The sequence below is a fragment of the Molossus molossus genome, unplaced genomic scaffold (assembly GCF_014108415.1).
Source record: "Molossus molossus isolate mMolMol1 unplaced genomic scaffold, mMolMol1.p scaffold_m16_p_10, whole genome shotgun sequence".
NCBI classification, from domain to species: Eukaryota; Metazoa; Chordata; class Mammalia; order Chiroptera; family Molossidae; genus Molossus; species Molossus molossus.
Window position 1 is genome coordinate 10,465,803 of NW_023425345.1, and position 25,525 is coordinate 10,491,327.

The 25,525-nt window shown below is 47.3% G+C and overlaps 1 protein-coding gene across 2 annotated transcripts in view; it reads right to left on the reverse strand.

Moving 5' to 3' along the window:
• The window catches only part of RFX4 (regulatory factor X4), a 126,908-nt gene that overhangs the window by 39,049 nt on the left and 62,334 nt on the right, over positions 1 to 25,525 (reverse strand). For both annotated transcript variants that reach the window (XM_036252990.1, XM_036252991.1), the window contains 5 exons: positions 24,512 to 24,725; positions 23,299 to 23,376; positions 19,411 to 19,574; positions 5,400 to 5,500; positions 3,428 to 3,486 (listed from right to left, as the gene is read on the reverse strand). In XM_036252990.1, coding sequence (XP_036108883.1) covers positions 3,428 to 3,486; positions 5,400 to 5,500; positions 19,411 to 19,574; positions 23,299 to 23,376; positions 24,512 to 24,725 — 616 coding nt within the window. The remainder of the gene's footprint in view (positions 1 to 3,427; positions 3,487 to 5,399; positions 5,501 to 19,410; positions 19,575 to 23,298; positions 23,377 to 24,511; positions 24,726 to 25,525) is intronic.

Here is a 25,525-nt window from a genome sequence, read left to right on the forward strand (position 1 = left end):
TAAGCAGGTGGGTCCCTTCACTGTTTTCTCTTGTGGCTCTCTCCCACTGACCTCCCTTTCTCTATAAAAAAACAACCTCAAGGTGGTCTAAGTTGTTTTTTTACAGAGAAAACTCGGTTGTTCCCAGCCCCTCTGGTCCTGATCCCGTGAAGAGTGGGATGCAGCCCAGAGAGCGGTCGGCTATCTGATGTCAGCCTGTGGGACAGGAGTTCTGTGCTTGCTTAATAAGCTGTCCCTGTGTCTGAGAAGTGACCGTCCCAAACCTAGGAATGATCCTGCTGCCCCTGGGTCTATGATAGCTTTGATGGTGTATATTTTTCATATAAATGCATTCTGAAGCAGTTTGCAGTCTAGCTTTCTGTTTTTGCTTTTTGTTTTTCATGTAACTGTAATGATTAGGACAAATATTAATAATTAAGATGGAGTAAGAGGGAAATTGTACCTTGAGACTCGGTAGTTTATTGATTGGTGTGTGTGTGTGTAAGTTTTAGCTGTCTCAGCAAAGCCTCATTAGTAAAACTTAAATTTGCAAGTTGAAACAACACTTGGAACAATAATACTTGGAACCACCACGTTGGAACAATATTGATAAAAATCAGAGAAACCCATTTCCAGAATCATTTCCTTTACTTGCATGTTTTCAAGTCTTGAATAAAATGAAAAGATTTCAAAGACACATGGACATTGTATGTCTCCTAATGCTTGTGAATTTCCAGGTGAAGGTAAATACTGACCATGCCTTCTACAGCCAGACTGTCTGGACACAAGTACAATTTAGCTTAAATCCTTGTAGAACTCTTTGAAGGTCACAGAGGATGCAAACTGGGTCCGTCTCTAATGATAATGAAAACAACTAAATGTAAAGGTCTGGGATTCCGGATTCACCCCGCCCGTTCCGGCAATCCTCCGTCGTGTAGGCTCCGATTACATGTCACTGCCACGAGAGACTTTGCTCTCATCATCACTCTGTCTGAGCAGGACCGCAGTGCCCCATTCTTCTCTATTTCCGTCGTGTTTCCTTCGTAGCACTTAACCACTTCGGATTATTTTTTGATGTACGTTTTTTCCTGCTGAGAGCAAACACCACTGCGCACACACAGTGTCTGGCACACAGAAGGCGCTCAGAAGCGTTTGTGGAACGAACGACTGAGGTGTGAATGGCAAGTTGCTTGCTTAGTGTCCCCCAAAGGGCCTGGATATTTAGATCTCAGGTTTAAGTATTTGGGGGTGTGTTTTTAGCTGTGTGCCGTTTAGTGTGCGTGTCTGTGTGTGTGTGTGTGTGTGTGTGCGTGTGTTTAGGACAGCTCGCTAGCTTACTAAGACATTGCATGAAACAAACGCTCTTCACACTAACCCCAGTCCTCGGGCTGGTCCAGGACCGTGTCTGATAGCTGTCCAGTGAAGATGGAACGGTAGCATTGGCTGATTAAATTACGTACTGCCTGCATGAAGAGTGGAGGTGTGTGTGTGTGTGCATGTGTGCATGCGCTCATACACACAAGTGCGATGCCTTTACCTACCTGTGCATTAAAGGGCCACAGGCTTCAAGCTTTCTGAGCCCTGAATTACACACCAAAACCAGGTCTAGTTCCCTGATATGACCCAAGGCATGCACCCTTGGAAATGTGGCAGTGTCTCTCTGATTTGCCAACAGCATAACTTCTCTCCACTGAATCCCATTAACCTGTCAGGCTCTGCCAAGCCCAGAACAATGGCCAGGTGTGGCCTCTGTCCCTGCCCGCAGGAATGTGAAGGGTTTCCCTCTGGTCTCCAAGTCACTCCCTGTGCTTTTATGCCAGGGGCAGGGCAGGAACAGTGAGGTGTGTGGGTGTCGTCTTATACTTTCTGGTTCCTGGCCTGGAGCCTGCCTCAGGCCACTCTAACTAGAAGCCCCTCCCTCCCACCGCGACCTGCAATAGCGGACACCAGCCCAGGACCAAAACTAGAAGGGAGAGGCTGCAAACTCAAACACATGAAGCAGGCAGGCAGGGGACACATGAGTGAGGGGGGCCAAGGTAAGGGCCTGGGGAGACGAGGACAGTGCTCCTGGAGAAGCCCAGCTGATCACCCTGGGGACTTGCAGCGCCGGATGCCAGCTCCTAACAGTTTTTTACAGAAAAATTGGGCATTCAGCTGACATCTACAAGTTTCAATTATTAGTGACTGAATAAAAACAAAAAAAATTGAACATACGCAAATCAAACAACCCCACACCTCTGAGGGCCAGATTTGACCTGCAGCCACCAGCTCGGTCCCCCGGTTTTAGATAATTAATATGTTAATAAATGTTAATGGGCAGACATAAGGGTGCCTTCCTCACAGGGCAGAATTAATAGAAATGCAAAGCTTTACACCATCCAGTTAGAAGTACAAAGATATAGTAGAATCTTTCACTTTTATTGCATTACACTTTTGTTATTTTTGAACTTTTAATTTAATTTTTTAAAAAGGTTTTTATTTATTTATTTTTATCCTCACCCAAGGACATTTTTGTTCAGACAGAGTGAGAGGGAGAGAGAAGAAGAGAGAGAGAGAGAGAAACATCGACATGAAAGGGACACATCGAGTGGCTGCCACCCGCATGACCCATCCAGGGCAGGGGACAAACTGCAACCGAGGTACGTGCCCTTAGCGGGAACCGAACCCTGGTCTCTCTGGACCGCAGGCCGACGCTCTAACCGCTGAGCCAAACCGGCCAGGGATAAAAAGATTTTTAAAAATTGATTTTTAGAGAGGGAAGGAGGGAGAGAAACATCAATGCGAGAGCAAAACATCCATCGGCTGCCTCCTGCACCCTCCCTACTGGGGATCAAGCCCACAACCTGAGCATGTGCCCTGACCTAGAATCGAACCTGCAACCACCTGGTGCATGGAACGACGCCCAATCAACTGAGCCACACCGGCCAGGGCTGAACTTTGCAAATGGTAAGCATATGCCACTTTTGTGCTCAAAAGAACAGAAATCTAGAATAAATAAAATTGACTAAATATTTAATGTGCTTCCTGGCTTTGAACTCTTTTGGATGACACAGAAACAGCAAACAAGTCATCCTCTATTAGCTGTCTGAATCACTCACTGCAGTGGGCACACTGGGCCCCAGGCTACACTGGCGGTGTCTGGAGACAGTCCTGATGGTCACAGCCCAGGTGGGACTTGGGGGGTAGGCGGTGCTACTGCCATCAGGTGGGTGGAGGCCAGGGAAGCTACTAAACATCTACAATGCACAGAACAACTCCCCACAGCACAGAATTATCCAGCCTGATGTCAGGATTTGTTCTGTATGTTAGTCGCAGATATTTAGTGATTGGCTAACGCTATTATTCTTCACCTGTAGAAGCCCGACAGCCTATAAGGAGTTGCTTTGTGGATCTGCCCGTGTTGGTAGTGACTTAGCGGCAGTTAGGACATGTAATGCGGGACACATACCTGGCAAAGATGATTCAGTGACGTTTGCCGCCTCAGGATCTGGGAGAATCTTCTCGACACTGAAAGAAGAAAAGATGCCGTTTGAAACATTTGCAGGCTGTCCAAGCCCATTCGTGGGTGCCCACTGGCAAAACCCAGCTTTTGATTCCTTGTTCTCCCATTTGGACAACTATTTCCTAAAGTGGTGATATTTGGGACATATGTTTCAAAGCCACACCAGCAGGTGTGAGAAACTGTGGTGTCAATCAACCGTGAGTAAAAGCAATTATTTACTTGTCTTTCATTTAGCTAATTGCAAGCTGCATCACTTCTCCCCATAAATAATTGCAGAAATCAAGTGGAAGCTTTGAAGAAGGCCCTTAAGAAAGTAGCCTCTCTAACAGGAAACCCTGATTGAGCCTCAGCGCTGTGTGCCGCTCCGGGCCGCTCCGAGGGGGGATCCCCGGGCCGCACCCTGAATGCGGCTTAGCATTCACACTCCGTCCGTTTCATCAAATGAGCTCCGTGGCCTCTCGCGTGTTTTGATGGTTCCGTTTCCTACACTGACGCGGGAGGCTGATGATCTGAAGTGGGGTGACCTTATTTCCGTGGATTTTGAAGCAGACAATTTACGTGCCTGCCCAGGGTCTTCCTTCTTACAGAGTCATCTGGAGCGCTGTTTCCACTCCTTGCCCGTTTTTGAGGTGCACCCCAAGGCTCCCTGGGAAAAGTAGGTCCCTCTAGGTGCCTACAGGTGGAAGGTCCGAGAAAGGGCCTCACTGCCGACTTTGCACAGGTTTTTGTCAGCACACATGAGACGGGCGCGGGCATTCCTCTCATTAATTTCTGAACTGGTCAAGAAACCATCAGAAATGCCCTGGGATTATTGTAATTTGTGCTCAGAGCCAGCTTGGTGTGGAGAATAGGGCGTGGGGTGGAGGGATGGGGGGGGGCGAGGGGACAGATGAACTTCTAATTTTCCAGGCTGATCAATCGTTAATCCGTCTCCTTAATTACTTTTTCTTTAACTTTGTGATGTGGAATTTAGCGCTCGTGAAAAGAAAAGGCCCGAGAGCCGTGAAATAAAGCGGGCTTTATCCACAGGTGATGGGCGCCGCAGGCGGCCGGCGCTGAAAGCCTCCCGGCCCGCGGGAGGGTAATTCGATCTCCTTCATTTTCCTGGGGGCGCTGATTTGGGGCAAGCATGGAAAGCTCTATTCAAATGAGGCTTTAAGAAACATATCTTAAAACTTTGATTTGCTTAAAACCATCTCATCTTTGTTTAGTAGCACGTGAGTCTTCCCACAAGCGCACACGTCGAGAGGGAGCAATCGGACCAGTTTTCTCAGCAAAAGGAACGCCGGGGGATGACGGGCGCCGTGCGGCACAGGAGAGATTCGCCGTCCCCGTCCCCTTATGAGAAATATTAATTTGGCTCTCTCATTAGGCAGGGAATTAGCTCTGTGAAACCCTGAAGCTGTTTTCTGCCTCCTGCACCACCGTTTTCATTTTGTGGTCGGGGGCTCCGGGAAATCTCTGGGGCTGGGGCCAGACAGGCTGCAGTCGGACTCCTGGCCCCGAGTTACTGGCTGTGTGGCTTTGGGGACATTTCTCTGCCTCCTGAAGCCTCATCTGTAGCATAGAAACACTGTGTCCTACACCGTGGAGGTGGCATGAGGACCAGATGAGACAGGAGCATGGAGGTGACCAGCAGAAACTCTGGCGTCAACAGAGAGACCCGAGAGCAGTCCGCCTCTGCCCCTTCCTCCGTCCCTGAGCCTGTTCCTTCTGTGAAAGCAGGTGTGCCACCCGTAATAAACATTCTGTGAGGATTAAATATGTTAATATATGGAAAGCGCTAAGCATCATATTTGGTGCTTTGTAGTAGCAAACAGTAAATGGCAGCTATTGTTATTCTTTTGTCAACCTATGTAAGAGGTTTGGCACAAAAATGTTTCCCCCCTTCCCCTCTGCTCCCAAACTCAGCACTTACGCTCAAACTTGATGTTCCGCAGATTTTCTGGGAGGTCGTGGAGAGCCACTTTGAGCCACTCATCCAGCTGCTTGGCAAACTTCCGAATCACCTGAGTTAAGCTAGGAGGAGAAAGGACACATTTTAAGGCCCTCGTGTGTTGCCCAGTCCTTCCATCGGGCTGCAGCCACCAGGTGCCACTCGCAGGAGCGACCTCAGAGACAGGCTGGCAGCCCAGCCCCGCAGAGAGCTGGTGGGCGTGAGCAGGGCACAGAGTGTGCTCTGATGCCAGCAGACACAGCGGGGCAAAGCCCACTGGCGGCACCCAGAACCCTCTGCGAGCAAAACACCACCCTTTGTGTTTTTGAAGAGCCTCGTGTGACGGGTGAAGAAGGTAGCCAGTGGGCCTTAGGGTGCCGATTTGCTGTTGGCCTCTCCTTCTCATGCTGCCCAGTCTTGTCCAAGCCCCCAGCTGGCCAGGAACCCTGGTGGCACACGGCCATGTCTGCCCACTCAGCCTGGGCCCAGGCTTACCGAGCTGCTGGCTGCTAGGCAGGGACTGGGAAGCAACAGCGCATTTTTAAACTTACAAGCAAGCCTGACATGAACCTTGAACTCATGTCAGATTCAGAAAGTCAAGGGCAGTTTTGGAGCAGGAGGTGGGAGGGAGCTAGAGAGGTGAAAGGTCAGGAGGCAGTAGCTTACACTATGAGATGGGAATTTGGAGTTGAGAAGACATTGAGCAACATTTGCAGGGTCCCACCATCAAAATCACCTGCTCGCAGCCCTAGGTCCAGAGTCCTCCATGAAGTCCTCCTTAGTCAGGTGGGCCATGCTGACATCCACACCCTCCTTGCCTTCCACCCACACCACCTACCCTGCCCCTGTTCAGTCTCCCACCAACTCTCCTGTCACACTATGATCACCCACCTCCACGCCACCGGGCAGTCCTGCCGTGTTTCTCCGCTCGCCCACTCTTTCCTTTTCTACGACAAATCCCAACCTTCTCCCAAGACACTCATACCTCCAACCCCCCAGCACCCCTCCCTACCAGCAGGTGACTTTATTCCTGTTTCTCCATAGAGTAAAGGCGCCAACCCCCTAGCTCATGCCCTCCCACCTTCTCAGGAGTCTTCTGTTACTGATGGCCCTTCTACCACATACTCCGCCTGTCCCTCTCTTCCCGTCATTCCTCTCTTCACTTTAATGCATCCAACAACGGCTCACCTTCAAAACGGAGACTCCTCTCATTTGCTCTCTCCTCAAGCCACCGTCCTCTGTCTTCTGCGTCACAGACGTACTTCTTCGAAGTTGTCTAGACTCTCTGTCTCCTTTTCTTCACCTCCCGTTAACTCCTGACCTCACTCCTGTCTCTAACCCAGACAGCAGCCTCCGTCCATGACAAACCCAGTGGACTCATTTTGGTTCTCATCTTGCCTGACATCTAGACAGTGTTCGGCTATGTCGGCCCTTCCTCCTGTTGGAAACTGGGCACTTGTGACCCCTCTGTCCTCCTTGGTCACAAAGCTCAGTTCCCTCTACTTGGCCATTACATCCTCCAGCTCTTTCAAGACCAGACCTGGGCCTACCCTTATCACTCCTGATTCCTGCCCTGGGTACCTTCCCCATGCCCACAGCATCAGGCACCACCTCACCTCCACTCACTTTTGTATCTTCGGAGCAGAGGTCTTCAGAGCCCCTGACCAGCTGCACCCAGGATCCCCCCATTTAGAGTCCCAGAGGCACATCAAACGTAACGTGTACAAACTGAGCTCCTTGTTTTCCTGTCAGAACTGGCTCTTTTCCTGTTACAGTGTGCACTCTACTTTCCATGAAGTTTTGTTATGAAAAATTTCAAGCAACCCCAGGAGAGAGAGAATAGTATAATACACCTCCAACTATCCATGACCCAGCTTCAGGAATCAGCAATGCGCGGCCATTTGAATTCCCCACCATGCCATTTGTGTCCCTGACAGGATGAACGGTGATTCCTCGATATCATCTGAAGCCCAGTCTGGCCCTGGCCAGTTTGGCTCAGCGGTTAGTGTCAGCCCACAGACCAAAGAGTTGCAGGTTCGATTACGGTCAAGGGCACGGACCTTGGTTGCAGTTCGATCCCCAGCCTGGTCAGGGTGGTTCGGGAGGCAACCAATCAATGTGTCTCCCTCGCATCAATCTCTCTCTCTCTCTCCCCCTCCCACTCTATCTGAAAATCAACGGAAAAATATCCTTGGGTGAGGATTAAAAAACAACAAAAAACTCTGCCTTCCTCAGCCTGGTAACGCATTTGCCATTTGCAGAAGGTTCACAGACAGCAATGTCTGCCATGCGCACCCCACACACTGGGAAGGCTTTAAAAATATAGAAGTACATAACTAACTAACTAAATCAAGCCCAGTCTGTACTCCAACTTCTCGCAGAGAAACCCTTCCATTGGTGAGTATCTGGATCCAAACCAGGCCCACACGCCGTACAAAGCAAGGCGTTGCCTCGCTCTGTCCTAAGCCTGTCTACACACCCATCCCCTGCCCTTGGCATTTGTGCCTCGCGTCGCTGGTTCCTGGAATACCCCCCATTCTGCGCCCCTCCTCCAGTGCATCCACCTGTCCATCTACCCTACATGCTTTCTACAAACTGGCAGGTAGGTCCACGGCCTTGATTACATTCAGTTAGGCTCTTCTTTAGACAAGAAAACGTCACAGATGGCTGCCCACTGCATCAATTATGAAGCCCAGAATTTCTGGTTGTTCCTCTTTTAGGACAACTAGTTTGAGACTCAGTCTCTCTTCGCACTACCAGCTATCACAGATTTCATCTACAAGTTACCTCTCAGCCGCATGCGGTTTCCCCCCTGCTCCTGCCTCGCGCTGTCTTCATCCTGCACCTGGGCCCCCCCACAGCGTCCGCGGAGCCTCCCCGCCCCGCGCCTTGCCCCTCCACCCCAAGTTCCACATCGTCAGAGGGCTTTTGACAAAACACTTGCAGTTCTGACCTGTTTCACTTCTGGTTACAACTCCTCGGTGCTCTCTCATTAATTTATGGTAGAAGCCAGCATCCTCACCTGACCCCCAGAGAAAACAGCCCCGTTTTCTCTCTCCACTCGCAGTTCAGCCCCATCGGCCGCTGCCCAGGTCTTTGCTGCCTCAGGGCCTGTGCCCTTGGCAACCTCTCTCCACCTACTCGCCTCCTAATCCATCTGGTCTCAGGCCCGGTGTTACCGCCTCAGAAGCAGCTTCCCCGGAGCCCCTAGGCTAGGTCAGAGCCCCAGCCATTTCCCTGGAAGGGCCCCGCAGCTGTGGCAGCTGGTTGTGTGATGACCTGACACCCATCTTTCCCACTAGACGGCATGTGCCCCTCTACCCTCGGCACTCGGCACGGTGCCACACAGTCAGCAGGCACGTAAGAAACGTTTGCTAAGTGGAACGAAGGGGGAAAGGCTCCCAGTCCCCAGGTGCACGGAGCTCAGGCCGTTCCCACAAGGTCCTGCCCAAATGTCCTCCTTTATCTCTCTGATTTCAGCTCCTCACCCCCACCCCCACTCCGGCTCACTCCGTTCCCGCGGCACCAGCCCCCGTTTCTCAGCCTCACCAGGGCCTTTTACCTGCTGCTGCTCCTGCCCGGAAAGCTCCTGCCCCAGGTAGCAGCCCGGCTTTCGTCCTTACCAACTCAAAGGTTCGTTCCAGAGTTGACTCCAGTATTTGAAACTGCTGGTCTCCTCACTCCCCCAGCTCCCCCACTATCTCCACACTCTCGATCCTTCCGTATGTTTTAAAGACGACTTTGGCTTCTGCGACAAACCTCAACTGTAGGAGGGCAAGGGCAGAACAGGGAGGTCTGCACAGAGTTACTGCAATGGGACGGGAAGAGGGTGCCCTGGACGAGGGTGGCAACACGGACATAATGTGATGTGGTCAAGTTAAAGTATTTCGAAGGCAGAGCCAACAGGGTTTCCAGTAGGTGGATGTGGGTGTATGAGAGAAAAAAGAAGTCAAGTGTGTGTTCCTGAAACAAAAGGGACATGCGCTCCTGTGCCGACGCAGTGCCTGACCCAATAGGTGCTTGATCGGTGCTGATACCGATGAACCCAAAGCGCTGCCTGGGCCACAAAGCACAGGTTCAGAGACGGTACTCGTTGCACATTGGATCCAACTTCTGAAACAACATCTCAGAACATGTGGCTGCTGTTAGCAGACGTCAGAGTCTAGAGAAGTGTCTGGAGTGACCCTCCTATGGCTACTGGGCCGCCAGGGTTGGGGGACTTGCAGTCTCCATCCGTGACATTTGTCCAGGGGGGATTGCTCGGGCTGGAATGGGGGAGCTGGCCTTTGTTGGGGAGCAGGAAGTTAGCAGCAGGATGGCTGCTGGGGCCTCTCACTTGGTGCAATTGTTCGATGTTATTAAGCTGAAGAAAAGCAAAGAGGGATTCAGCCTGGAAAGGATTCTATTTTGGGACTCAGACATGGGGTTGCCAGGCTTTTAGGAGTAACCTGATCATTCAGGCTGCCCTGCTCGGGTGTCACAGGAGCTGGCCTCCCTCACCACCTGGTCCAAGAGAGGCCTTCGAGCCCACGCCACCTTCCTGCAGCATCAGGAGATGCTGGCCACACCCAGCTTCATGACCCAGTGTCCTCCAACAGTATACACCCTGCGGCCTGGCTTTTTCCCTCCTGACTTCTGCTCTGCTCCCTCCTCGGCTCTCGCTCCCGTCCCTGCCTCCCCAGCTAGCACTCCGGGGCGTGCCCGGCTCTCCTGCTCACACACCTGCTCCTCCCTTTCCTGCAGACAGCCCCACATCCGTGGCGCCAGCTTCTGCCCTTCTCCTGCATCTTCTTTTAAAAATATGTTCTATTGATTTTTTTTTTTTTTTAGAGAGAGAGGGAGACAGAGAGAGAGAGAAACATCAATGTGAAAGAGAAACAACAATCGGCCGCCTCCTGCATGCGCCACACACCAGGGATTGAGCCCACAACCTGAGCATGTGCCCTGACTGGGAACTGAACCAGCGACCTTTTGGTGCACAGGACGATATTCAACCAACTGAGCCACACTGACCTGCATCTTTATTCCACACCTGACACTCCGCGAGCGACCTCCCACACTGATGCTGGCACTGCGGCAACGTGGTGATAAGAGCAGCCACCTTTTCACGAGTGCAACGCCACAAGCACCAAACACTTCACACACATTTTCTTATTTACTCCTCACTAACAAGTAGGTGCTATTGTTATTCCCAGCAGAGAGGTGAGAAACTGGGGTGCAGACACGTTCTTTTATTTGCCCAAGGAGATACAGCAAGTAAGTGTAAGAGCCAAGATGGGAGCCCAGCTCTTGCCGGCTCCGAAGCCTGGGCTGACACTGTTCCCTTACTGCAGGCTGGATGACGGAAGTACCCACACTGTGTGTGCACTTGAGATGCTATGGCTCCCAGGTCCAGACCAGGCCTTCTGGTGCTTTTTGGTCAGGGGCCTGGCTGTTGCTTTAGTATCTCAGTCTTCTCTTTGCTTCACCGATATCTTACCCTCCTTGCTCACCCATCCCCCAACCCCTCTGCACAAACAGGCCTTCTCACATCTGCCTAACCAATCACTGTTAGCAACCCCTGGGTCAGCATTCCCTTGGGAGGTCACAAGAGGTGAAAGCCCAAGGCTGAGAATGATCTACCTTTCTTATGAATAAGAGTGATGATTCCTGGTATCTCTGTCACAGTGACACTTATCTACCAGAAAGCATGTTTCAATATGCTTTACAGAGCGGGACAGGAAGGGGCGGGGGCCTGAGCTGGTGGGTTGGAAGCGGTGCCCAAGCCTGGGCCTGCAGGACTGTGGGAAGCCCTAGAGCTGATTCCCATTCCCACCCCTGGCCAAGCACAGGGCCTGGCACACAGACGAGTCTGAGGGGCGAAGGAATACAAACAACTGGGAAGGCAGCTTTCAGAGGAGGCCTGATCCTTTGAATAACTTTGTCTTCTTGATTGAATGGGAAAGGCCCGGGATTTATAAGCCAAAGCTCATTTTGGTCATTAATTAACCATGTGATTGTAAAGGGTTGTCTCCTCTGGCAGACTGAGAGCCCAGTGAGGGCAGGGTGCATGTTTATGTTCTTTAACGCTCTATTCCAGGACCTAGCACAGTGTGGTAATCCATACACATTTGTTTAATGAATGAATGAATATTTGAATCCTGGCTGTTTCATTTATTTGCAGCTGAAGATGGACAAGTTATTTCGGTTCTTCAGCTTCAAATTCCACTTTATAAAAACAAAGCAGTTATAGAGAAGAAGGCAGGGGTATTTCCTTTGTGCCCCACAAACTGCTTTAGAATAAATTATCAATGCCTTGTGTGTGGAACACCTACTAGGCAGTATTAGCAGTATGTGAGGTTCTCTTATAAAGGTGTGTATACGGGCCCTGGGAAGGAGCAAGATGACCACCGTCCTGCGTGGCCGCAACTCAGCAAAAGCTCTGAGCGCCCTCCAAATCCCGAGTGTCCCCACACAGTTCCAGTCCAGTTCGCCCTCCCTCTGCCGGAGCCCAAGACTGTCTTGATGGAAAAGAAATTAAAAATATGGAAAGACAATTTATAATAAATTGGAAAGCATCCAAAGATGACAAGAAAACAGCAAGAAAAAGAACAGTAAGAAAGAGGATTCCAGTAACTCATACATAAGTAACTTCAAAACAATGTGTCACATAGTTCCTGTTTGTTACCCCCAGGCGGGTAAGCCAACATGAGTCTTTTTCTCTGACGCACAGAAATACCTTGCTAATGACAATGCATCTCCAGAAAGCTCCCGAGACGATAACCCTACAATTATTGAAGAGACCAGGAATCTCTCTTTGAAGGAATCTGAAGGTTGTGGCAAAAAGTGATGAACATGAACCTCACTGTCAACATAACGCAAAAGTAAAAGAAAATTTGTTTGTACAAAATGAGTCAATTCAGCCTTAAAGAAGTCTGAAATGTTTGATTTCTTTACCTTTATAGAACTAGGAAACATCATCTTTTGTGGTTTGTATTTTTATGGTATCATCTTATATGAGAAAAATCTTTTAAGATTTGTTTCTTTATTGAATCAGAAACATTGCTTCCCAATTGTTTTATTCCTCTTTATATATCATTTATTGGGAAAATGAAGATGTGCTTTCTCCTTCAAAAAAAATAATAATAAAGTTGTGTATGTGTTTATTGATCCCCCAGGAGGTACCTTCTCAGTAACATGGAGGTAGAGATTTAGCTGTTATCTAGTTTACTTGATCAATGTACAAGAAAGAATTTAATGACTCAAAACCTAAAGGGTTCATTGTGTGTGTGTGTGTGTGTGTGTGTGTGTGTGTGTGTATAGGACTCAAATATTCATTCATTCATTCAACACACACATATAATTTTGTATACATATATGCTTATATATGGTTATAAAAATAATTCAGTCTTAATGCAGAACACTTGAAAAGTGCATGAAAGCATGACACTAAAATTGGACCCACCACCTGGAAGCAACCTTTGTTGGCCTATTTAGGTGTGTTTCCAACTAGAATGGGAAAAAAGCATCACTCCCACCATAGTAAGAACAAAGCAAGATAATCTATAAAATCACAACTTTTTGTTAACCCATCAGAGATCTGAGGCCACACCCACCTAGCCTGGACCTTCAAAGCGAGGTGGACTTGGGAAGGGGCTCCTCTGTGCTAGAGGAGGAAAGCAGGGCATCCCACAACCAGGGGGAAAGAATTCCGCTTAAATTGCTAAAGGTCACGTATGCAATAGCATGAGAGTACATTGAACTCTGGGAGCCACCAATGCAAAGGAAGGTCACATCTATTCACAAGATCTTCTCCATGGACCCAGCCAGAAGCTCACGAGAAAGACGGGAGACAGGACGGGAGAAGAGAGAAAGCCTATCTCTGAGGTGCACTCCTGGAGGAGGTGAGCAGCCATTGCTGTGGAAAAGCATGACGCCCTGCCCAAACCTCTCTCCCTTGTGGAAGAAAAGCCTCAAGTGGCCAGGGGAAGGGCAGAAAATACTGTGGGCACAGGGAGAGACTCACTGCAGGTGAAGGAAGGATACAAAGGAAAAGTTTTCTAACCTTGGTAGAAACCATCAGGGGCTCAGAGCATGAGAGATGATCTCTAGGGCAGGACGTGAGCACTGAAGGTGCCTGCATCTGATTGCCAAAACCACAGGGCTTGCTGCAGTCTGAGTCAGGATCGCAGGAACCTGCCCCACCCCATCCCCAAACAGGCCAACAAGGGTAGTAGAGGTGCACAGGGAAGACCTAAAGCTGAGGACGCAGCAGTAACATTGAGAAAACCCCCTCGACAAGCACACTTCTAACTAAGCCCAAGGTACCCGAAAAGGCTTTAAATCTGTCAGTATACTGCAGGTAACCATAGCAACAGCAAACCCAAATCCAATTCACTCCTGAATAACCTTACTCAAGTCCTCACATTGAGAACCTCAGAGAAGGAATGGCATGCTCATCTCCAGGCATAAATACTACTTACCACAGTCTGAACTGTTCCAAACATAGTTTGGCAGTCAATATAAAATTGAAAGACACATAGGAAATTAAGAAAAAGAACCCACTCTCAAGAGATACAGCAATCAACTGACCCAAACTATAAAACAGATGATTATGCCTAAAGAAACACAAAAAAGGAGAACTAACGAAGCCCAGAGTTAGGAAATAATAAAGATCAGAGTAGAAATAAAGTCTAAAAATAAATAAAAGGAAATTAAGAGCTGGCTCTTCGAAAAGATAAATATAATGTATAAACCTTTAGCTGGGCTCAACAAGAAAAAAAGGGCCCAAATAAATAAAATTAGAAATGAAAAAGGAGTTATAACTGATACCATGGAAATACAAGGAATCAGTATAGAATATTACAAACCATTACACACCAACAATTGGACAACCTAGAAATGGACAAATGCCTAGAAATATACAATCTTCTAAGACGGAATCAAGAAGAAACAGAAAACCTTAACAGAACGATTACTAATAACAAAACTTAATCGGTAATAAAAAAAACTGCCAACAAACAAAAGTCTAGGACCAGACGGCTTTACAGGTGAATTCTACAAATATTTAAGGAAGAATTAATACCTATTCTTCTCTAGTTATTCCAAAAAAATTGAAAACAAAAGAATGCTTCCAAACTCATTCTATTAGGCTAACATTACTCTGATACCTAATCTCAACAAAGGCACTACGAAAAAAGAAAAATTACAGGCCAATATTCCCAATGAACACGGTGCAAAAATTCTCAACAAAATATTAGCCCACCAAATTCAACAGTATATTGAAAGAATCATACATGATTAAGTGCCAGGGATGCAAGGATGGGCTTCAGTACTCACAAATCAATCAACGTGATACACCACATCAAAACGAAGGATGACAATCACGATTTCATGGAGAAAAAGCATTTGACAAATTCAATACCTGTTATGATAAGAACTCTCAACAAAGTGCGTATAGAGGGAACACACCTCAACATAACAAAGGCCATTTATGACAAACCCACAGCCAACATCAGACTCAGTGGTGAGAAGCTACAAGCTGTCCCTCTAAGATCAGAAAGAAGACAAGACTGTCACCACTTTTATTCAACTTCTAAGTGAGAAGATGTCTCAGAACTAAACAACAACATAGTTGGTCCAAATCCATATATGTCAAAGTCAGTACCTTAAAGCGAAACACATTGCCTCTTTTCTAGTGTAACAAAATGACCGAATGTTAGACAACAAGGAAATCTAAATTAAGTCTCAAAAAATAAAGAGTTCAGAAACAGTCTCTAATCACAAAGCAATAAAAGGTAAAATAACATAACCAGAAAACACTAGCTCCTAACAATGAGAACATTTTTAAATGTTCTTTGTAAATTCTTAGGACAAAGAGGAACTCCAAACCAAAGTTACAAAATATTTAGAGAATAAAAATCATTAAAATATTACATAGCAAAACCTATGGGACACAGCTAAAATAGTGCTCAAAGGAAAATCTAAGCCTGAAATACTTAAGCTATTAAACAAGGGTAAAAAGTGCAAATAAATCAGGCATCTATTTGTTGGTTAATTTTTGGTGTATGTGTGTGTGTGACTGATATAACTCAAGCTCCTAGAATTGGGACAGGCACATTGGAAGAACTCAATAAACAGTCGTTGAATAAATGAATAACAGAGTAAACTTAAGAAAGGAAAAGGAACGAGTTAGTTAAATAAAAGCAGTTATTAATATATCAGAAAAAATAATAGCATCAATAAGTATATCCAAGAGATTTTTTCCTTGTAAAAATAAAATTAGGTAACCTGCCCTGGCCTGTTTGGCTCCACGGTTAGAGCATCAGCCCCATGGACCAAAGGGTTTGATTCTGGTCAAGGGCATGTACCTGGGTTGCAGGTTCAATCCTGGCCCCGGTCGGGGTCGTGAGGGAGGCAACCAATTGCTGTGTCTCTCTCACATCGATGTTTCTCTCTTCCTCCCATCCTCCCTCCCTTCTGCTCTGTCTAAAAATCAATGAAAAAATATCTTCAGATGCTGATTAACAAAAAACAAACAAAAAATTAGGTAACCTAACTATGAAGAAATGATAGAAAGCACAACCACACAAACTAGACATAATGAAGCAGAAATAATCACAGACACAGAGGAAATTCAGTGAGTGCATAAACCCATTGTGCTCAACTCTAAGCAAATAAATTTAAAGATTCAAATAAACGGAAAATATAATTTACTAAAACTTACTTTAGAGAAAATAGAAAATCTAAACTAACCAAATACTATATTTGAAAAAAAGAAGAAAATTTTTAGTTTTATCTCGGTAATACACCAGGCCTGTATGTCTTCAAAGGGGAATTAATTCTATGTAATCTTCAAGAGCAAATAATTTCAATGCTATTTAAACTGCTTTAGACCTTAGGAATAAAAGGGCAAGAAGCATCCAGATTTCTTTCGTGAAGCAAAAGAAAAACCAAAACCAAAACCAAAAAACAAATAATGATACCAACTGACAAAGATCAAACACCAAAAGAAATTGCAGACCAATCTCATTTATGACTTTTGATGCAGCAAACCTAAATAAAACATTAGCAAATAACATTCTGCAACCCATTAAAGAAAATAATTTACCTGAGTACGTGGGGTATATTCTAGGATTGCAAGAACAGTGTAATGTTAGGAGATGGATAATATGATCATTTCAATAGATGATAAAAAGCACTGGGTAATATTCAACAACCATTCTTTGTTTAATGAATTAAGAAAAGTTAAACATTGCTTAACATGCTAAAATATATCAGTCTTAATCCAAAAGCCAGCAATCAAGTTTAATGGAGAAACACTGGATGTATTCTCATTAAAGTCAAGAGCTTTAACAAGTCGTTGAGGCATAAGCCAACATAATCATACAAGAGAAATAAATGAGAGGTATAAAAAGTAGAAAGACAAAGGTAGAATTCTCTATAGTTTAGATAATATAATTATAAACTGGAAAAATTTAAGAGAACCTCAAAAAAAAAAGTAATAGAACAATAAAAGAATTAAATTTGACATGGTCAGGTCCAAATATAACATACAGATATCAGATATCAATAGCTTTCACATATATAAACCACCATCAGTCAGGAGATGTGAAGGAAAGACTGCATTTACGATAACAAAAATATATATCTAAGAATAAATTTAACTTAAAAAATGTCTAAGATTTCTATTTAAAAATTTTATAATATTCCTGAAGGCCACAGGATTGAAGATCGGAATAAATGGCAAACTGTGTTCTTGTCAGGAATTCTTACTATCGTAAAGATATAATTCTCCCTAAATTGATCTATAAGTGTAACATAATTCCCAATAAAACTGTGTGTGTGTGCGCGCACACACAGGGTGAGGCAAAAGTTGGTTTACAGTTGTGATTACATGAAACAGAGTTTATTCTTACATCATTTAGTAATTATTGTATTATTTTCCATATGAACAACTGTAACCTACTTTTGCCCCACTCTGTATTTAAATAAACAAACTGATGCCAAAGTAGTTCATACGGAAAAACAAGCGCCAGGAAAATTCTAAAAAAGCCAAGTATGAGGAGCTTGCCCTACCACATAGTAACTTATGTGGTTTAAAAGAACAAAGACCCTGGAACATAAATATATAGAAATATATTGATATTGGTTTAGGATAAGAGGTCTAGAAATAGCCCCAAATACCTATAATTTTTACTATAGAAAAAGAAAGCATCTCAAATCTGTGGGGGAGGGGAGGAATGAGGAACATCTGGTACGGGGACAACGGGATAAGCTGCTGGAGGGGAAATAAAGCCACAGACCCCAAATTCAAAAGTGCAAAATGAAACCACAAAGTTAGGGGATAATCCATGGGAAAGTTACTTTGTAACTGGAATGGGGAAGACTTTGATACAAAATCCCGAAGGCATCAAAACAAGGACTGCCACGTTCAGCTACACAAACATATTTTCTGTATAGCAAAGACAAAATGAAAAAAAAAATTTGTAACCCTTATTATAGATAAAGAACTCCTAAAATCAATGAGAAAAACACCAATTACCAAATTTTAAAAAAGCCAATGGATAAGTAGAGAGAATTCATGGGAGAGAAAATAGAAATCATTCTTGAAGCTATGAAGATATATTCAACTTCACTCATCGTAAGAGAAATGCAAATTAGAAGTTTACCGAGAAAAGTTTAAGTCACATGTCCTTGGAGCCAGGGATCCAGCCCTCTAGAAATACATCCTGCACATGTACTCCACGTAGTAGGATGGTGGTCCCCAAATATATTCTGCTCAGAACCTGTGAATGCACTTATTTGGAAAAAGGGCCTTTGCAGATGAGATGAGACCTTGAATTAATTGGGTGGGACCTAAATCCGTGACAAGTGTCCTTACAAGAGACGGCGGGACATGCAGAGGAGTGATGTGTCTACAAGCCAAAGCACCAAGGCTCGGCGGCAGCAACCAGCAGGAGCTGGGACAGAGGCGTGGAACACATCCTCCCTCCGAGTCTCCAGAGAGAACCAACCCTGTCAACACCCAGGTTTCAGACCTCTGCCCTCCAGAAGTGCGAGGGAACAATTTCTGCCACCCAGTTGGTGGCACTTTGTCACTGCAGTCCTAGGAAACGAATGCATTTCACTATGTAAAAGGATGTACTTCAGACATCATTCATCACAGCGCTGTTTGTCGTAGGACAAGCCTGGAAACATCAGACACCTGATTCAATTCAATACAGTGGAACAGTATGCAGGTGTAAAAAAGAAAAAATGCTTTATGGACTGATGTGGATATTCTCTGTAACAGTCCCAGCAGGCAAAGAGGAAGCCATAGGGGAGACTGCTTCAACCGGGGTTAGCGGGCTCTGACCCCCCCCCTGCCCAGGGACAACCTGGAAGGCAGCAGAGCTCTGTGGAGAGACAGGACAGGGCCAGCCTGAGGTGACGTCACGTAGGAGGAGGCAGCCAATCCCGACTTCCCTCTCTCTGATCTCCCTCCTGACCACCCTCCCCGCCGCTGGCTGACCCCAGATGGAAGCCTGGGGAAAGGGAGCCCGAGAGGTGGTCCACGAGGCCCACCCCCAGGGCAGAGGGCAGCATGGGGCCCTGTGGTGAATGCCTCTGGACGAGCATGTCCAACATGATCTCCACGTTTTTATTTCTAAAGCAAGGTACAGAACAGTGTATACAGTGTTTCACCACCTTAGTGAGAAAGAGAAAAAAATATACGCTTCGGTTAAATGTGCATAGCAGATCTGGACAGACACCCGCCCCCCACCAAATGATTATATTTGATGCTCTGGGGAGGGGACCTGGATGTCTAGAGAAAAAAAGTGGGAGGGATAACTTTCACTGTGTACCATAGTATACATTTTGAATTCTGAACCATGTTCTTAAAAATTAATTTTGAGAAGTCCAATATTCATGGTCTTTCCCAGGGAGACCCCCAGGCAGTGCATGATTCGAGTCAGGAAGAGAGCAGGACAGCGAGTGCTGGGGACGGCCGCGAGGGGCAGAGTGGGCGCACCTGTCAGGTAATGCCTGCAGCACGGTGGGCATCAGCACGCCCGAGATCGCTTTGTAGAGGATGGAGTCGCACACACCGACGATGTTCACCACGGTGGAGGAGCCCAGCACGGGCAGCATGTGCGGTGGCATGCCTTGCCAAAAGTGCAGAAGGAAACTCTGAACCTGCAGCAACCCACAGAGAGAAGAACCATGAGGTCACCCGGGGCCCTCCCGGCAGAGCCCTGGGACTGGGCCCAGGCCACCGCAGCCTGGTGTGGCTCCGGCGGCCCTGGGAGGTCCTCCCGCCCCCCGCTTCCCCTGCCCATGTGTGTGGCGTGCCCACTGCTGGAGAACGACGTGGCCTGGCAGCCTGGGGTCTCCTCTGCCCCGGGAGAGGATTCGCATGGTAACCCATCGGCCCCTGTATGCTTCCTGTGGTCTGGGGAGAGTTTAAGGAAGGTGGGATGTTGTTTTTAAAAAGCTCAGATGACTAGAATCTCCTATTCTCTGGGCCTACTGGTGCCCTGGGCCCCCAGGGGGTTCCAGAAAAGAAGGGACCGGCTGTGAGTGGCTGATAGGAGGATGCCACCAACAAAAATCTCCTGATTCAGCCCTGGTCGGTTCGGCCTGCGGTCCAGAGAGACCTGGGTTTGGTGCCCGCTAAGGGCACGTACCTCGGTTGCCATTTGTACCCAGCCCTGGTTGGTCGTGCGGGTGGCAGCTAGTTGATGTGTACCTTTCACATCAATGTTTCTCTCTCTCTCTCTCCCCCTCCCACTCTATCTGAACAAAAAATGGAAAAATGTCCTCGGGTGAGGATTAAAAAAAAATCTGATTCAAACCTGCACGCCAAAAACTGGACAAGGAGCAACACCCTCTTCATATCCAAACTCCTCCATCTCCCCAAAGACCCCGGGCCCCTTGGCGCCATTATGGGACGCTAGCCGGTGATGTCTGGGCAATGAGCTGCATGGCACTCCAACCCCAACCATTGGCGCAGATCAGGAAACAGAGCGGGCACTCAGACGTGGAGCTGTTGATACCATGACAGCAGGAACTCAAGCTGCGTTGTCAATGAACAAATGGTAGGGTGAATGTCCCAAGCAGAGCCCCATGATGGCCCCAACACCTCTGTCTTTTAGTGTGTGACTAGGAGGTCAGGGGGGCAGCCCAGTAAGGGGTAGAGGGCGGGACAAGATAAGGGAAGTAAAGGGAAAAGGAAGAAGATGGTTAACTTGTATATATAGCAACACTTTACAGTGTCTAGATTTCAGCCAACACTGAGAAGTGGCTCGTCCTGAAGGTAGGGAATCACTGAATTTTTGGTTCCTGAACTACTGTGTCTTTCTTTCTTGCACAGATGGGCGCTCTCCCACCTGAAGCATTATCACATCCCTGGGTCCCCGTATCAATCCTGATCCAATGCAGGAGATCATGTAGTAGCCCAGCCTAACACTTTGGAGGTGGTACTATGATTGGTATCGGCTTTATTTATTGAGCACCTACTACATGCCAGGTACTTTGCATAGGTGCTCTCATTTAATAGTCATAATGCTACCACAGCGGAGAATCATTACTCCCATTTTGCTGAGACAATCACCTTTTTGTCCAAAGCCAGACAGCAAGCCAGGGAATGGATGACACAGAGCCCGTGTCTGCCTGTCTCTCCACCAATCCGTCCCATGGTTAGTTTGTTCTTCCCACGGTAACTGGGCTTCTGCCCCGTCCCTGAGACCAGCGTCTCTCACCGAATTGGGGCTCACTTTCGAGCTTTCTGCCCCTGCCCTGGGGACCTGCGTGTCCTTCAGGCCCCTCTGAGGAGCAGGGCCCGGCTTTCCTTTCTCCAGACTACCCCGACCTCAGCCTGGCGACCGATCCCACTCCTTCCACATCCGTGGCCCGCCTGGACTTCCCAGTGTAGACACTGGATGGGAGGCTTGTGGGGAGCGGGGTGGGGGGATGGGACGGAAGAAAAGCATGCCCCTTGATTTCCTAGAGGGAAATTGTAATCGCCAAGAACATGATCAAAGTGGTGAATGAAGTCAGGTTTGTAAATTGTGAAACAAGTCACAGTTCTGTTACTTCCACATCAGTGAGAACACAGCAAAGATTTCATCCAGATCGGAAATTAAAACAAAGACCATCCAGATGAGTGAAGCCTGCCTTCCAGGTTCCAGCCTTGGCCCCCCTACCAACTAGGGTGTGATGTCTCTACACCTCGGTTTCCTTCCATGTGAAATGGGAATAAAAGTAGCATTTACTGCATAGGTTTTGGTAAAGATTCCTTAAAAGTACTTATTATAGTGCTTGGCACATAGTAGATGCTTAATAAAGGTTAGCTATGACTACTGTATCATGGAGGCACGACCACTACTAGGCCCAAGAAATCAAATGCCCTAAGCATTTGACACACCCTTGCCTAGGTTCTGAATGTCACCCAGCCAAATCCCCACTGTGGTCTGCTCACCTGTCATTGAGACACCCGGTGGCTGACGGTTGGTCTGGCTGGGCCTGCAGATGGCCACATCTCTTGGACAAGGAGCCTGCCCTCCAGAGGACCCTCTGCTGTCCCCCGATCCCCGCTCGTCCCTGGGCAAGGGCATCAGGCTGGTCCTGGGACTCCTGCCTGCCCTTCCAACTCCGAGGAGAAAGCTCTGCCCAGTTGATCCCTAACATTGAGTAGACTCTGAACTCATTGGCCGCTCTAAGCTGCCCCTGCCCCCAACCCTACTGTCAGTGTATGAGCAGGCCCTTTCTAGCAGAAGTCCTGGAAAAGAGCAGTGGTTGTGTATGTTAAAACAAGTCTGTGCAAAAACTGTCTGTCGCAGGCATCTGCTCAAGGGGCACAGGGAGCCCGGGGGAGCCCCCGGTCTCTGAGCCGCCTTTGCAGAGGGTGTTTTATTATCCAGACCTCCCCTCCTGCTCCCTGCATGTTAGACCATCAGTGTCCAACCGAACCAGTTCCTCGGAGTGAGAGAACAAGGAAGGAGGGAGAACAGTGCAAAGGCTAAGAGCTGATACTTGAATTTAGATGTGAAATGGACAGTGTTCCAGTCTGCGGGGAGAGCCAGGACCTCCCGGCGGGCTGGATGTGAAGTGGGAGGCGAAGAAAAGAGGTCTGTGGCCTGAGCGACTGGCTGGGCTGTGGTGGTGACTGAAGACTTGGAAGACAGATCTGGGCTAGGAAATTGGCATCGTGGTTAACTGAGATGTCACCTGAATCTGGAGCTCAGGACTAAACATACGAGTTATCAGCTTCTGTAAAATGGAGATAATGATGTCTACCTACTAGTGGGATGAAATCAGATAACTTATATAAAATGCCTGGCATCATGTAGGCATTTGACAAATGGAAACTTATTATTAGACAGAAGGAAGACGTTCTGACTCTCTGCAAGCGTGAGTGGTGAAATAATCAGAGGCAAATGATTGAAAGTGATTATTTAAAGTACATTTCCTGGATTATCTATTTCAGTCCCTTACTGTCGGGACTTGACAGACACGTGGACCACCCCTTCGGAATGGAGGGCAGCCAGCTCCAAAGGCATCACAGTAGATGAGCCCCAGGGAAAATGAAACCCAAACTACAGGAAAGCTTCCCCCTAGGTGTTCTGGGTCTACTGTTCTGGGTGTAATACTACTTGGACAACACTGTCTTCCTGGCAGGATCCAGCCCTCTAGTTCGTTAAATCAAGGAAAAGCTCAGGCCAACTGCTGTTCACATGGAAGATCTATAAAATGGGTAAGCGTGGTACCCAGCTCCTAGGACCACTGTGAGGATTCAGTGAGCGAATAACGTGCATCAGGGGCTCCCAGAAGGCCTGGCACCTGCTGGAGCTCATCAGACAGGAGCTAGTTTTACACTATTTTACACTCAGTGTCCACAGCTCAACATGTATTTACCTACCTCGTCAAAGTTGGCTCTGATCACAGTGTCCAGTATTCTCTGACAGTGTGTTCTGTACATCATAATGAAGGTAGAGACCTGTGAGGGTGGGGAGGGGGCAACAATAAGGGAATACATTAATACCTGTTACCGCCGCCCTTGGAATTTCAATCTCCAACTCGTTCACTCCCTGTGGAGGGGATGAAGTTCACCTAACTCCCATTCCTCCCGCAAGACCCGAGAGAGACTCGCTGTCACCAGGGGATACTCGCTGACCCTCGGCTCCCTCCTCTGTGCTCACACAGCCCCTTGGAGTGTTTCTCTAGCAAAACATTCACCCTTGGTATGGAAAACAAGTTGCTCTCTCTGTCCCCATCAACTACCCGCTGAAACTGTGGGCTCTGGGAAAATAATGCACATTATTTGTGCTGCGTATCCAGCATTTAGCACAGATATTCCTTTGGTTTCAGACTAGAGATGTGTTTACTATAAACTTAGTTTGCGTATGCAAGCACCTGGCTCCCTGCTTGACTGGCAGCCTCCTGAGGGCAGGACTCATGTCATCCCCACCGCATCCCAGCTCCCAGCGTCCTGTGCGCAGTTCTACACCCATCGGCACTGTGCCGCCTCAGGACAGGTGCGGGAGAGAGGTGATGACCGGGGGAAAGCCCCCAAATTCATGTTTGCAATCCTCTCCTCCAGACACCTTATGGCCCAGACTTAGTCACTATACCTATTAAATCTTCTTTGTCTAGGGGACAAAGATTTTCACCACATCCTCTGCAGAACCTGGAAAATAAGCTTTATCCTATAAGAAAGCAATCTGTAAGAGAAGGGTCCTTCCTCTGTGAAAGGAGGCAGTGGGACACTGGAGACGGGCAGGCAGGTTGGCTGGTAGGTGGGTAAGGAGATAGGTAGATCAACTTTTATTTCAGAACAATATTAGATTTGTAGCGAAGGTCTGAAGACAGTGTGGGGAGTTCCCATTTACCCCACACCCCGCTACCTCTATTGTCTCTTACATTAGTGTGAGACATTTGTCATAACAAATGAACTGATACATTGTTATTAGTGAAAGTCCATACTTGATTCAGATTTCTAGCTTTGTATTTTTAAATTCACTGCTCTGTAACAAGAGAGAAGAGATTGTGTGTGTGTGTGTGTGTGTGTGTGTGTGTGTGTGTGTAAAGAGAGAGAAACCACCCTCTCCCAGTAACACTTCAGACGTGGTCACCTTCTCCTCAGGCAGACTGGCTGGTAAGTTTAGATCTTTGACATTTGGAAACTCGGGCAGCAACGTTCCAAGTTTGGACCGGGGTGAATACGCCACCGTCTGCTTGCTCACTTCTTTCTTGCCCGTCTCGCTCACCCAAGCGGCTCCTTTCTTGGAATACATCACATCATAATACTGGGAGTTCTCCTTCACAGCGATGCCATAGTAATGGTACCTGGGCCACACAGAGAGAGAAGGCCACACGCATGGTGATCAGGTGGGGTTTCCTGAGCAGGGGTGCCAAAGGCCAAGGGTGACGGGGCCCATCTTCCCTGGGCTTGACATCTCTGAAATCCAGAGTTAAACCCAAGTTCCCTGTTGCCAGCCATCAATCATGCAGGCAAAAATAACCCAAAATTGCCTCCTACAGAAAATGTTAAGTCAAATACTTTGCAAAGCAGAAAAGGGGGATGAAAAAAATTTCCATTTGTACTTAATCTCTTCTATCTAGCCAAATGTGATCCCAGGGACATAGCATTTGGGCCTCCCCCTCTGTGAGGACCCAAGAAGGAGGTGCGTTTATAACTGCAAACCACCCACAAAAGTTCATTTGGTATGTTCTCTTCATCAATAAATGGAGGTCTTATAGAACTATATTTTAAAAAAGATAAAACTCGGTGTTTCTATGACACTGAATTTAAAGCAAAGACCAGAACTTTTTATTAACTCAAAATGGCCTTAATGATGGTGGTATCTTCGATTTAGACTAATGGAGGGCTCTGGCTGGCGTGGCTCAGTGGTTAGACTGTCAGCCCAAGCACCAAAGGGTTACAAGTTCAATTCCTGGTCAAAGGCATGTACCGGGGTTGCAGGTCTGATCCTCACCTCGGTCGGGGTACTAGTGGGAGGCAATCAATTGATGTGTCTCTCTCACATCAATGTTTTCCTCTCTCTCTCCCTCCCTCCCTCCCTCCCTTCCACTCTCTCTAAAAATCAATGAAAAAAAATATCCTCTGGTGAGGATTAAAAAAAATG